Below are 14,606 nucleotides of genomic sequence, written 5' to 3' on the forward strand. Positions count from 1 at the left end.
TGGAGGATGACACCTACATGCAGGATGACAGCTACACGCAGGATGACAGCTACATACATGGATGACAGCTACATGGAGGATGACACCTACATGCAGGATGACAGCTACACGCAGGATGACAGCTACATGCAGGATGACAGCTACATGCAGGATGACAGCTACATAGAGGATGACAGCTACATGGAGGATGACAGCTACATGCAGGATGACAGCTACATACATGGATGACAGCTACACACATGGATGACAGCTACATGCAGGATGACAGCTACATGCAGGATAATAGCTACATACATGGATGAAAGCTACATGGAGGATGACAGCTACATACATGGATGACAGCTACATAAAGGATGACAGCTACATGGAGGATGACACCTACATGCAGGATGACAGCTACACGCAGGATGACAGCTACATGCAGGATGACAGCTACATGCAGGATGACAGCTACATAGAGGATGACAGCTACATGGAGGATGACAGCTACATGGAGGATCACAGCTACATGGAGGATGACAGCTACATGGAGGATCACAGCTACATGGAGGATGACAGCTACATGGAGGATCACAGCTACATACATGGATGACAGCTACATACATGGATGACAGCTACATGGAGGATGACAGCTACATACATGGATGACAGCTACATGGAGGATGACACCTACATGCAGGATGACAGCTACACGCAGGATGACAGCTACATACAGGATGACAGCTACATGGAGGTTGAAATCTACATGGAGGATGACAGCTGCATGGAGGATGACAGCTACATGGAGGATGACAGCTACATACATGGATGACAGCTACATACATGGATGACAGCTACATGCAGGATGACAGCTACATGGAGGATGACAACTACATAAAGGATGACAGCTACATGGAGGATGACAGCTACATGCAGGATGACAACTCCATGGAGGATGACAGCTACATAAAGGATGACAGCTACATGGAGGATGACAGCTACATGGAGGTTGACAGCTACATGCAGGATGACAGCTACATGCAGGATGACAGCTACATGGAGGATGACAGCTTCATGGAGGATGACAGCTACATTGAGGATGACAGCTACATGGAGGATGACAGCTCTCAAACCTGTTTGAAAATATCAGGACGTCTGGGACTGCTCAAAGACGTGATCAGTAGCCCTCAGATTGTGTCTCTGACCAGCTCACATTAAATGAGTGTCGGTGACGGCCGCACACCCCGAGTAGGCAACGACACAGTGACTTTGTCCCAATCACAAAAACTTGTCAAAGACAGCTAAATCGGGGCCAAAATCATGTAGTGTACAGGCCCCTTCCTGTACTGTGCCATCCCCACAGCATCAGCAATGGATTTGTCCACTTAAAATATATATACATGGAGGATCACAGCTACATGGAGGATGACAGCTACATGGAGGATCACAGCTACATGGAGGATGACAGCTACATGGAGGATCACAGCTACATACATGGATGACAGCTACATGGAGGATGACAGCTACATACATGGATGACAGCTACATGGAGGATGACACCTACATGCAGGATGACAGCTACACGCAGGATGACAGCTACATACAGGATGACAGCTACATGGAGGTTGAAATCTACATGGAGGATGACAGCTACATGCAGGATGACAGCTACATGCAGGATGACAGCTACAAGGAGGATGACAGCTACATGCAGGATGACAGCTACATACAGGATGACAGCTACATGGAGGATGAAAGCTACATGGAGGATGACAGCTGCATGGAGGATGACAGCTACATGGAGGATGACAGCTACATACATGGATGACAGCTACATACATGGATGACAGCTACATGCAGGATGACAGCTACATGGAGGATGACAACTACATAAAGGATGACAGCTACATGGAGGATGACAGCTACATGCAGGATGACAACTCCATGGAGGATGACAGCTACATAAAGGATGACAGCTACATGGAGGATGACAGCTACATGGAGGTTGACAGCTACATGCAGGATGACAGCTACATGCAGGATGACAGCTACATGCAGGATGACAGCTACATGGAGGATGACAGCTTCATGGAGGATGACAGCTACATTGAGGATGACAGCTACATGGAGGATGACAGCTCTCAAACCTGTTTGAAAATATCAGGACGTCTGGGACTGCTCAAAGACGTGATCAGTAGCCCTCAGATTGTGTCTCTGACCAGCTCACATTAAATGAGTGTCGGTGACGGCCGCACACCCCGAGTAGGCAACGACACAGTGACTTTGTCCCAATCACAAAAACTTGTCAAAGACAGCTAAATCGGGGCCAAAATCATGTAGTGTACAGGCCCCTTCCTGTACTGTGCCATCCCCACAGCATCAGCAATGGATTTGTCCACTTAAAATATATATACAAAAAATGTATATAATTTGCAACTGCTCGACTGCTCAGGAGGCGAGTAGTTTAGTGAACTCATGGTCGGGGATGTTAGCAAGCTAGGCTAATGCTAACTTAACCAAATGAATAATAACAACAGCATAAATATGAAATTAAATCGGATAACTAACTAGACGACAGAAGCGGGTTTAAAACACAGTGGCTAATATACACTAACCCGTCTAAAGAGCTTTATTGGTTCGTCTATTTTGTCTAGCAAGCTACCGAGGAGTCTGACTAACTGTTGCTGCTGTTGAAAAGAAGCGTTCCGTCCACTAGATTATACGTCACACCAGCAGCATCGCTTTAAAGTCGCACATCGCCACCTGCTGACTGGAGTGGGTAACGCAGTTGAGTAAAATGCAACTTCAGCCAGTTGAGTAAAATATAACTTCAGCCTCTTGTGAAAATGTGAGCTGCTGTCTGATGAAGAGAAACAGATATATCTAGCCTCCAAATACTGAAATAAGATACATAGATTTTTGTTAGAGTGCACTGAAAATATTCAGCTGCAATAATAATTATCTTGATAGTTTGTAAAGCTAGCCAATGTTACAGTTTGAATAGCCTAGCCAGCTACTGTAAATGTCCATTTGTGTTTCGAGGCTGTTGTTACATCCTAGATAAAAGCAGGTCATTGGCTGCCTCGATCACAAGAGGTCTGTACTGGACTTCTGATTGGTTCCAAGTTTAGGAGTTTGGCAAATTTGCCTGAGCAGACAGACAGCGTGTTAAAATATACTTTTCATGCGAAAATGTGCAAGAACAAGAGAACAAAAGTTATAGACATGACAATGTTGTACTGTGATATCTTGCCCACTCGTCAGCAGATGACGGTCTGCGACTTTAAGGCGATGCTGCTGGTGTGACGTATAATTTAGTGGACGGAACTCTTCTTTCAACAGCAGCAACAGTTAGTCAGACACCTCCGTAGCTTGCTAGACAACAGAGACGCACCAATAAAGATCTTTAGACGGGTTCGTAGAGCCAGTGTATTTTATTTTATATTATTACTGTCGTCTAGTTAGTTATCCCATTTAATTTCATATTTACGGTGTTGTTATTAGTCAGCTAGCTGGCTGGTTAAGTTAGCATTAGCCTAGCTATCATCCGCGACCATGAGTTCACTAAGCTACTCTCCTCCTGACAAAGAAGAGGAGGTCTGCTGGACGGAGAAAGAAGGTCTGGGGCTGAACATTGTCGTGAAAGAGGAGAAGGAAGAGGAGGATGTTACAATACAAAAACAAGTAGAGGGTGAGGCTTTTACCGTGAAACAAGAAGAGAAAGGCGTTTCAGTGAAAGAAGAGGAAGACGCGTTCAGAGTGAAAGAGGAGGAGGATGTTACAGTAAAAGAAGAGGAGGAAGAGAAAGAGGAGGATGCAGTTTTTGGAGTGAAAGAGGAGGAGGGGGAGATGACTGTCACATCGAAAAAGGAGGAGGAAACTGGATATCTGGGCCCGGTTTCCCAAACGCATCTTAAGGCATCCAATGGTTCTAACGATGAAGTTAGCCATAAGATGGTTTTGAAAAACCGTTCCCTGATTAACACTAGTAAGTACCGTCTTAAAAACAGAGGCACAAACTCTGCAGTTGTTGAACTGATGTTTGGTGTTAAAGGGGAAATCTGCAGTTTGGACTTTTAAATGATTTATTTATAGCCATTGATTCTTGAAGAATATAACACATGAGCTTAGTTCAACTGTTGTACCCCATCAGAACCCCAAATAAGCTTATTTTTTTACTCCAATGTTTAGAAGCAATGTAAACCAACAGTGTATAGCCTCAACATGGTTATAACAAAATGTTGATATCATGGATGGTCAGTCTTTGTGTAACAGTATAACTTTAGACTGTCCCCTCGCCCATACCCGGGCGTGAACCAGGGACCCTTTGCACACATCAACAACAGTCACCCACGAAGCATCGTTACCTATCGTTCCACAAAAGCCGCGGCCCTTGCAGAGCAAGGGGAACTACTACTTCAAGGTCTCAGAGCAAGTGACGTCACCAATTGAAACGCTATTTAGCGCGCACCGCTAACTAAGCTAGCCGTTTCACATCCGTTACACTTGCACCCAAAGGTCTGTCTTTGCATTTGAGAGTAGTTACATTTTTCCAGCCCCATTCCTCATCTTATTACCAAAACAGTGGTGGAATGACAGATTTGTTATTGTGTAAACGGCATATTGGTTGATTGATGTGTGGCTTTTTAAAATGGGGCAAACTAGGATTTAAACAGCAACAAAATGCCTGCCCAGAGATTTGGCTTGGTAAACAGCTGAAGGATGGAGCAATGTAACCACTCTCAAATTCATAGAAAAAGCTATTGTAGGAACCTTAACCCAAAACCTAGTGACCTCATCAAGAAGTTCAGACATCTTGGCGTAACAGATATAAGGTGTTGACAGTCGTTGGACCCAGGTTTGAGTTCAGCTCAGGGCCTCGCTCTGAATTCACTACATTATGAATACAAGGACTGGACATCCAGAAGGTCAAAATTATCGTTTTAACCAGATTTTGAGGCTATACAGTGTTTGTTTATGAACAATGGCGTTTAACGAGCTCATGTTTTGGTTTCTGATGGGGAAATACAGTTGAATCATTTGAGGCATTTATAAGTTCTATTCTTCAGGAATCAATGGCTATTATGATGTCATAATGATATAATGTCTGACCCCATTTAGTCGACTGGTCGATAGGCTGTTGGTCGACCAACATCTTTTTAGTCGAGCAAATTATACATGTTTTTTATGGCACAAGACACATGTCCTGCGCCGTTTCAGTGGACTAATCCATTGCGGAGGCTGTGGGGATGGCACAGTCCAAGAAGGGGCGTGTACCCTACATGATTTTGGCCCCGATTTAGCTGTCTTTGACAAGTTTTTGTGATCTGAGACCAAATCCCCATGTTGTTGCCTACTCAGGGTGTGCGGCCGTCACCAACACTCGTTTAATGTGAGCTGGTCAGAGACACAATCTGAGGGCTACTGATCACGTCTTTGAGCAGTCCCAGACGTCCCGATATTTTAAAACATGTTTGATTTTAACGGAATATAATCTACAATGTATTTTTAGTGGTGAGATGTGCAATGACATGTTTTGAGAACGGTGATCAGAAATAGCCAATGAGAGCTCACCAGAGAAGAAGCCATGGAGATGATAACATTGTGTAGACCCCCCTAGTAGGAGAGATGACTACTAGTATGTGTTTGTATTTGCCTTTTAACCAAAGCCAGTGTGAAATCGATACAGCTTTGATGTTCACGAGCAACATAATCTACAATGTTATTCAATTCAAAGTGTTTGGTGGATATGTCAACTCTGTAGTGTGAGGGTGAATATCTGACTGAAAAGGTTTATGCTTCTGCTTTCAGACACAGCTTGTTCTAGCTCCGTTAACAATCTAATTACATCATCACATCATTGTGTAATTACATCATCACATCATTGTGTAATTACATCATCACGTCATTGTGTAATTACATCATCACGTCATTGTGTAATTACATCATCACGTCATTGTGTAATTACATCATCACGTCATTATCATCACATCATTGTGTAATTACATCATCACGTCATTGTGTAATTACATCATCACGTCATTGTGTAATTACATCATCACGTCATTGTGTAATTACATCATCACATCATTATCATCACATCATTGTGTAATTACATCATCACATCATTGTGTAATTACATCATCACGTCTTTGTGTAATTACATCATCACGTCATTGTTTTAGAGAGGTTGTAAATCAAATCAAAGTTTATTTGTCATGTTCAACTTACAGTGAAATGCTTACTTACAGGCTCTAACCAACAGTGCAGTTCAAGAAGAAATATTTACCAATTCTTAAGTAAAAAAAAATAGACAAGTAAAGAAATCAATTTAAAAAACAGTTAAATGACAGTGAAAATAACAGTAGCGAGGGTGGTACTGGCACAGAGTCAATGTGCGGGGGCACCGGCTAGTCGTGCTAATTGAGGTAATATGTACATGAATGTATAGTTAAAGTGACTATGCATAGACGATAAACAGAGAGTAGCAGCGCCGTAAAAGAGGGGTTGGGGGAGGGGGTGGCGGGTCACAATGCAAATAGTCCGGGTAGCCATTTATTTACCTGTTCAGGAGTCTTATGGCTTGGGGGTAAAATCTGTTGAGAAGCCTCTTGGTCCTAGACTTGGCGCTCCGATACCGCTTGCCATGCGGTGGTAGGGAGAACAGTCTATGACTGGGGTGGCTGGGGTCTTTGGCCGTTTTTAGGGTCTTCCTCTGACACCGCCTGGTGTAGAGGTCATGGATGGCAGGCAGCTTAGCCCCTGTGATGTACAGGGCCGTACGCACTACCCTCTGCAGTGCCTTGCAGTCGGAGGCCGAGCAGTTGCCGTACCAGGCAGTTATGCAACCAGGCAGTGATGCAACCAGTCAGGATGCTCTCGATGGTGCAGCTGTAGAACCTTTTGAGGATCTGGGGACCCATGCCAAATCTTATCAGTCTCCTGAGGGGGAATAGGCTTTGTTGTCTTGATGTGTTTTGACCATTCTAGTTTGTTGGTGATGTGGACACCAAGGAACTTGAAGCTCTCAACCTGCTCCACTACAGCCACGTCGATGAGAATGGGGGCGTCCTCGGTACTCCTTTTCCTGTAGTCCACAATCTCCTTTGTCTTGATTACATTGAGGGATAGGTTGTTATTCTGGCACAAACTTAATGATTGTGTTCGAGTCGTGCCTGGCCATGCAGTCGTGGGTGAATATGGAGTACAGGAGAGGACTGAGTACGCACCCCTGAGGGACTCCAGTGTTGAGGATCAACGTGGCAGATGTGTTGCTACCTACCCTCACCACATGGGAGCGGCCCGTCAAGAAGTCCAGGATCCAGTTGCAGAGGGAGGTGTTTAGTCCCAGGATCCTAAGCTTAGTGATGAGCTTTGAGGGCACAATGGTGTTGAACGCTGCGCTGTAGTCAATGAATAGCATTCTCACATAGGTGTTCCTTTTGTCCAGGTGGGAAAGGGCAGTGTGGAGTGCAATAGAGATTGCATCATCTGTGGATCTGTTTGGGCGGTATGCAAATTGGTGTTGGTCTAGGGTTTATGGGATAATGGTGTTGATGTGAGCCATTACCAGCCTTTCAAAGCACTTCATGGCTACGGATGTGAGTACTACGGGTGTGTAGTCATTTAGGCAGTTTACCTTAGTGCTCTTGGGCACAGGGACTATGGTGGTCTGCTTGAAGCATGTTGCCAGTTGATCAGCACATGCCCAGAGCACGCATCCTGGTAATCCGTCTGGCCCAACGGCCTTGTGAATGTCGACCTGTTTAAAGGTCTTACTCCCATCAGCTGTGGAGAGCGTGAAGACACAGTCGTCCGGAACAGCTGATGCTCTCATGTATGTCTCAGTGTTGCTTGCCTCGAAGCGAGCATAAAAGTGATTTAGCTCATCTGGTAGGCCCATGTCACTGGGCAGCTCGCAGCTGTGTTTCCCTTTTATAGTCTGTAATAGTTTGCAGGCCCTGACACGGTGCAGTACGATTCAATCTTAATACTGTATTGGCACTTTGTCTGTTTTGATGGTTCGTCTGAGGGCATAGCAGGTTTTCTTATAAGCTTCCGGTGTTAGAGTCCCACACCTTGAAAGCGGCAGCTCTACCCTTTAGCTCAGTGCAGATGTTGCCTGTAATCCATGGCTTCTGGTTGGGGTGTGTACGTACAGTCACTGTGGGGATGATGTCCTCGATGCACTTATTGAATCCCGGAACATATTCCAGTATGTGATAGCAAAACAGTCCTGTACTTAGCATCTGCTTCATTTCACCACTTTTTTATAGACCGAGTCACTGGTGCTTCCTGCTTTAATTTTTGCTTGTAAGCAGAAAATAATTATGGTCAGATTTGCCAAATGTTGGTCGAGGGAGATCTTTGTACGCGTCTCTGTGTGTGGAGTAAAGGTGATCTAGAATGTATTTCCCCCTCTGGTTGCGCATTGAACATGCTGATAGAAATGAGGTAAAGCTGATTTCAGTTTCCCTGCGTTAAAGTCCCCGGCCACTAGGAGCGCCACCTCTCGGTGAGCAGTTTCCTGTTTGCCTATTTCCTTATACAGCTGACTGCGGTCTTACTGCCAGCGTCTGTCTGTGGTGGTAAATAAAGAGAAAACTCTCTTGGCAAATCGTGTGGTCTACAGCTTATCATGAGATACTCTACTTCAGGCGAGAAAAATCTTGAGACTTCCTTATATTTCGTGCACCAGCAGTTGTTTACAAATACTCACAGACCTCCCCCTGTTCTGTCTAGCCGGTGCAGCGTATTTCCCACCAGCAGAATGTTTTCCATGTCGTCGTTCAGCCACGATTCGGTGAAACAGAAGATATTACAGTTTTTGATGTCCCGTCGGCGGATCCTCTACACCTGCGTCTCTTTCTCTATGACGGGGATGTTGGCCTTGTCCGGTGTCTGAAGTACATCCTGTGCTTCCAGCTTGTTGAAAAATAAAATCTGAGGTGAGCGATCGCTGATCCTGATATCCAGAAGCTCTTTTTCTGCCGTAAGATACGGTTGCAGAAACATCATGTACAAAATAAGCTACAAATAATGCGAGGGAAAAAAAACACATAATAGCACAATAGGTTAGGCACCCCCGTAAAACGGCTGCCATTTCTTCTTGACCCAAGTGAATAAGACGACCCGTCTGACGACCAAGTGAGGAATCTTGTAGTGTGTGACAGATGGTCAGTGTGCTCACCACCACTATGTTGGTAAGACTTAACTAGAGGGAAGACGGTTGTTTAATGCGAGGCTCGGAGATGTTTTGTAGTGTCCATCCGGTATAAGATGCTCAAGGTATGTCTCTATCCAGACGGCCATCACTGACGGTTGTTTAATGCGAGGCTCGGAGATGTTTTGTAGTGTCCATCCGGTATAAGATGCTCAAGGCATGTCTCTATCCAGACGGCCATCACTGACGGTCGTTTAATGCGAGGCTCGGAGATGTTTTGTAGTGTCCATCCGGTATAAGATGCTCAAGGCATGTCTCTATCCAGACGGCCATCACTGACGGTCGTTTAATGTGAGCTGGTCAGAGACACAATCGCTCTCTCTCTCCCCCAATTAGTGCGCATTCATTGTTTCCTCATTTCAATGTGTGAATTGTTTGCCTTTCGATTGTTCGATGTCTCACTGTTTGACAAACATTGCTGTAGCTCTTTCACCACAGCTTAAACAGAGGGGGGTTGTATTATGCTAATTCGTTTTCAGGGGGGGGGGTGCAGACATCAACTCTAGGGGGTTAAGCTGTCTCCCCCTCATCTACACTGATTGGAGTGGATTTAACAAGTGACCTCTATAAGGATCATATTTTTAACCTGTCTCCCCCTCATCTACACTGATTGGAGTGGTTTTAACAAGTGACATCAATAAGGATCATGTCTTTCACCTGGATTCACCTGGTTAGTCTGTCATGGAAGGAGCAGGTGTTCATAATGTTTTGTTCATTCAGTGTATAAAGTCTTCTGTCCCTGTAAACATGTGGAACTGCATGAAATGGGTTTTAGTTTCCAGTCATTTAGAAATGTCCCACATTATCCTCTTAATTAACAGAAACTCATATACAGTATAGTATTAGTTTAAAACTAAAATGGACCAATCCTGGATCGCCCCCTGTATTATCAGCCACTGAAATAGGAGAGACCAAAACACCCCATGTAGCCCATGGCAACCTGATGACTCAGAGTCACGTCATAAACAAGTACACCGGTTACCAGGTTATTACTGCTAAATAAACTGTTCACCATCTGGGACCATTCAACAGTCTAGATTTACCAGGTTATTACTAAATAAACTGTTCACCATCTGGGACCATTCAACAGTCTAGATTTACCAGGTTATTACTTCTAAATAAACTGTTCACCATCTGGGACCATTCAACAGTCTAGATTTACCAGGTTATTACTAAATAAACTGTTCACCATCTGGGACCATTCAACAGTCTAGATTTACCAGGTTATTACTAAATAAACTGTTCACCATCTGGGACCATTCAACAGTCTAGGTTTACCAGGTTATTACTAAATAAACTGTTCACCATCTGGGACCATTCAACAGTCTAGATTTACCAGGTTATTACTGCTAAATAAACTGTTCACCATCTGGGACCATTCAACAGTCTAGATTTACCAGGTTTGTACTGCTAAATAAACTGTTCACCATCTGGGACCATTCAACAGTCTAGATTTACCAGGTTATTACTGCTAAATAAACTGTTCACCATCTGGGACCATTCAACAGTCTAGATTTACCAGGTTATTACTAAATAAACTGTTCACCATTTGGGACCATTCAACAGTCTAGATTTACCAGGTTATTACTAAATAAACTGTTCAACATCTGGGACCACGACTGTAATAATGTATTTATAGCCTAGAATCATCCACTACTGTGGAAACAATAATACAAAACATGTATGTTGTTGCTCACTTGACTGTCTTTTTAAGTAAGTTTCTAAAAGCATTTAAACATTCATTACAGACGACATGGGCGTCATCTTTTAGATAAAAGTTGCTCTGCTGTTGTGGGCCTTTCTTTAACCATCTGTCTGACTTTGTTGTTCATACAGGAGAGAGACGTGACTCTTGTGGATCCTCTGGGGAGCCTCAACAACATCATGAAGCTGACGAGGCAGAGAAGAGTCTCTCCACATCAGAACACCTCAAGAAACACCAGCAGAGACCCACAGGGAAGAAATCTCACCACTGCTCTGACTTTAGAAAGAGTTACTCAAGATCATATTCACTAAAAGTACACCAGAGAATTCACACAGGAGACAGAACATATCGCTGTAATCAATGTGGAAAGAGGTTTGCTCACTTAAAAACACTGGTATTACACCTGAGAATACACACTGGGGAGAAATGTCACAGCTGCTCTGATTGTGGGAAGAGATGCACCTCTTTAGTAACTCTTAAAATACATCAAAGAATCCATACAGGAGAGAAACCTTATAGCTGCTCTGACTGTGGGAAGAGGTTTTTTTGGTCAGGACATTTAAAATCACACCAGAGAATACACACGGGAGAGAAACCTTATAGCTGTGACCAATGTGGGAAGAGTTTTACTCAGTCAAACAACCTGATATCACACCAGAGAACACACACAGGTGAGAAGCCTTACCACTGCTCTGACTGCGGTAAGAGTTTCTCAAGAACAGATACACTAAGAGTACACCAGAGAATCCATACAGGAGAGAAACGTTATAGCTGCTCTGACTGTGGGAGGAGATTTTTTTGGTCAGGACATTTAAAATCACATCAGAGAAGACACACTGGAGAGAAACCTTATAGCTGTGATCAATGTGGGAAGACTTTTACTCAGTCAAGCAACCTGATAGCACACCGGAGAACACACACAAGAGAGAAATATCACAGCTGCTCTGATTGTGGGAAGAGATGTACCTCTTTAGTAACACTTAAAATACATGAGAGAGTCCATACAGGAGCGAAATGTTATAGCTGTGACCAATGTGGGAAGAGTTTTACTCAGTCAAACAACCTGATATCACACCAGAGAACGCATACAGGGGAGAAGCCTTACCACTGTTCTGACTGCGGGAAGAGTTTCTCCAGATCAGATTCTCTAAAAAGACACCAGAGAACACACACAGGAGAGAAATCTCATAGCTGTGCTCAATGTGACAAGAGATACTCTGATAAAAGATCACTGATTAAACATCAGAAAATTCATACATGAAGGAGTTGTTCCATGATATCGATGAAATGATGTCACAATATAGAATGTTTTAACATTGTAGTAGGAGTATTCTAATGATGTCACAATATAGAATGTTTTAACATTGTAGTAGGAGTATTCTAATGATGTCATAATGTAGATATGACATACATGATATCAATGAAATAATAATGAGTATTTGAATGATGTTCTATTGATTTCAGTGTAACATGGATATTATATAGCCTGATAGCCTCATCAGGGGAAAAATCCAGGTTCTGAATTGAAAGATGACTATTTAACAACAAAAAGTGTTGCGTTTACACCTACCGCGTTGGTGACCCACTTGAATTAAAATGCAACACATCAACATGTAGCTGTTTGCTACTCATTGTTGTTTAACTGGTGATGTACATATTATTCACAGATTCCGTGTGGTTTTTGATCTGTTAGTTTTAACAGGACGTCACCCTTCGCGCAATTTATTTCCAAGTGATATCGATTTGAGTGATGACAAATAAGTGTTGCATTTCTCTTAGTTTTGGGGCATCCGACATTTAAATGCATCACTCCAAAAATGTAGATGACTGTCTTCTGCTAGTTGTCGTTATTCCACTACTGAAGAAGCATGTCTCAAATCACCTCATATTTCAAACATTCAGCCTGACAAAATATACATGTTTTATTATTCTATGCCTCACCATTAAGTGAAGTATTGCCACTACATATTAACAAAGGGGTGTATATTTGGTTTTGATATTGAATATTTCATAACATTTTCAATTCATGTAACGTTTGCAACCAACTTACAGTTTGTATAAATGTTTATAAAACAATGTAGTAAAACTAGCTTATATTTCTGGTTGGATGTTACATCCTATTCTTAATATTTTAATGTATTTTCCTTAGAGTGATCATTAGTCTTTCAGTTTTTATTGTTATTCTTTAGTTTTTTTATCCTCATATTAGTTTTTGAGGGGTCTCCATTTTGCAGTGTAATAATGATGTTGAATAATAATAAACTACAATCATCAATCTGACTCCATTACCATGTGAATGCTATAGGGCCCGTAATAGAATCCAGTGGGTATAGCCAAGGTTGTGAGTCTATCGTCACCACTCAGAATACTATAAGATGCAAGTGTCTAGGTTTAGGGCCCGTAATAGAATCCAGTGGGTATAGCCAAGGTTGTGAGTCTATCGTCACCACTCAGAATACTATAAGATGCAAGTGTCTAGGTTTAGGGCCCGTAATAGAATCCAGTGGGTATAGCCAAGGTTGTGAGTCTATCGTCACCACTCAGAATACTATAAGATGCAAGTGTCTAGGTTTAGGGCCCGTAATAGAATCCAGTGGGTGTAGCCAAGGTTGTGAGTCTATCGTCACCACTCAGAATACTATAAGATGCAAGTGTCCAGGTTTACCATTATGCAACTATTATTAAGGCTGAGGAACAAGGAGCTAATATTGATGTCTTTAGCATTAAATGATTGAGTTAACCTTAGCTCAGAGATGCACCGTTAGAGACTGAGCATTTATGCTATGTCCAGTGCGTTTGGAAAGTATTCAGACCTCTTGAAATATCATAAATATAATAAATATATATATATATATACATAAATATACTTTTTTCACATATATGTTATTATTCTAATTGGGTCTTATTAATCAACTAATTATTCTAAAATGGATTAAAAAATATTCATAATCCTCATCAATCTACACAAAATACACCATAATGACATCACAATACCCCATAATGACATCACAATACACCATAATGACATCACAATACCCCATAATGACAAAGCAAACACTGATTTTTTTTATATTTTTTTGCTCATTTATAAAAAATAAAAAATGAAATATGACATTTACATAAGTATTCAGACCCTTTACTCAGTACTTTGTTGAAGCACCTTTGGCAGAGATTATAGCCTCGAGTCTTCTTTGGTATGACACTACAAGTTTGGCACATCTGTATTTGGGGAGTTTCTCCCATTCTACTCTGCAGATCCTCTCAACCTCTGTCAGGTTGGATGGAGAGTGTCACTGCACAGCTATTTTCTGTTCAAGTCCGGGTCCTGGCTGGGCTACTCAAGGACATTCAGAGACTTGTCCCGATGCCACTCCTGTGTTGTCTTGGCTGTGTCCTTAGGGCCGTTGTTCTGATGAAAAGGGAACATTTGCCCAAGTCTGATGTCCCGAGCGCTCTGGAAAAGGATTTCATCAAGGATCTCTCTGGACTTTTCTCCGTTCATCTTACCCTCGATCCTGACTAGTCTCCCAGTCCCTGGCGCTGAAAAACATCCCCACAGCATGATGATGCCACCACCATGCTTCACCGTAGGGATGGTGCCAGGTTTCCTCCAGATGTGACGCTTGGCATTCAGGGCAAAGAGTTCAATCTTGGTTTCATCAGCCCAGAGAATCTTTTTTTATCATGACTCATCAGAGT

General features: G+C 42.7%; 1 protein-coding gene across 1 annotated transcript; it reads left to right on the forward strand.

Moving 5' to 3' along the window:
- The first annotated feature begins 3,499 nt into the window (after positions 1-3,499).
- On the forward strand, positions 3,500-12,168 carry LOC139394681 (zinc finger protein ZFP2-like). Its single transcript, XM_071142772.1, has 2 exons — positions 3,500-3,967; positions 11,039-12,168. Exons 1-2 carry the CDS (start codon positions 3,535-3,537, stop codon positions 12,166-12,168), a joined length of 1,563 nt encoding a protein of 520 aa, XP_070998873.1. The 5' UTR covers positions 3,500-3,534.
- Positions 12,169-14,606: the final 2,438 nt, after the last annotated feature.

The sequence above is a fragment of the Oncorhynchus clarkii genome, unplaced genomic scaffold, assembly GCF_045791955.1.
Source record: "Oncorhynchus clarkii lewisi isolate Uvic-CL-2024 unplaced genomic scaffold, UVic_Ocla_1.0 unplaced_contig_449_pilon_pilon, whole genome shotgun sequence".
Lineage (NCBI taxonomy): Eukaryota > Metazoa > Chordata > Actinopteri > Salmoniformes > Salmonidae > Oncorhynchus > Oncorhynchus clarkii.

Coding starts and splice junctions, on each gene's coding strand:
- LOC139394681 (XM_071142772.1), top strand. CDS start 3,535: ATGAGTTCACTAAGCTACTCTCCTCCTGACAAAGAAGAGGAGGTCTGC. Junction 3,968..11,038: donor CCGTTCCCTGATTAACACTA/GTAAGTACCGTC, acceptor TTGTTCATACAG/GAGAGAGACGTGACTCTTGT.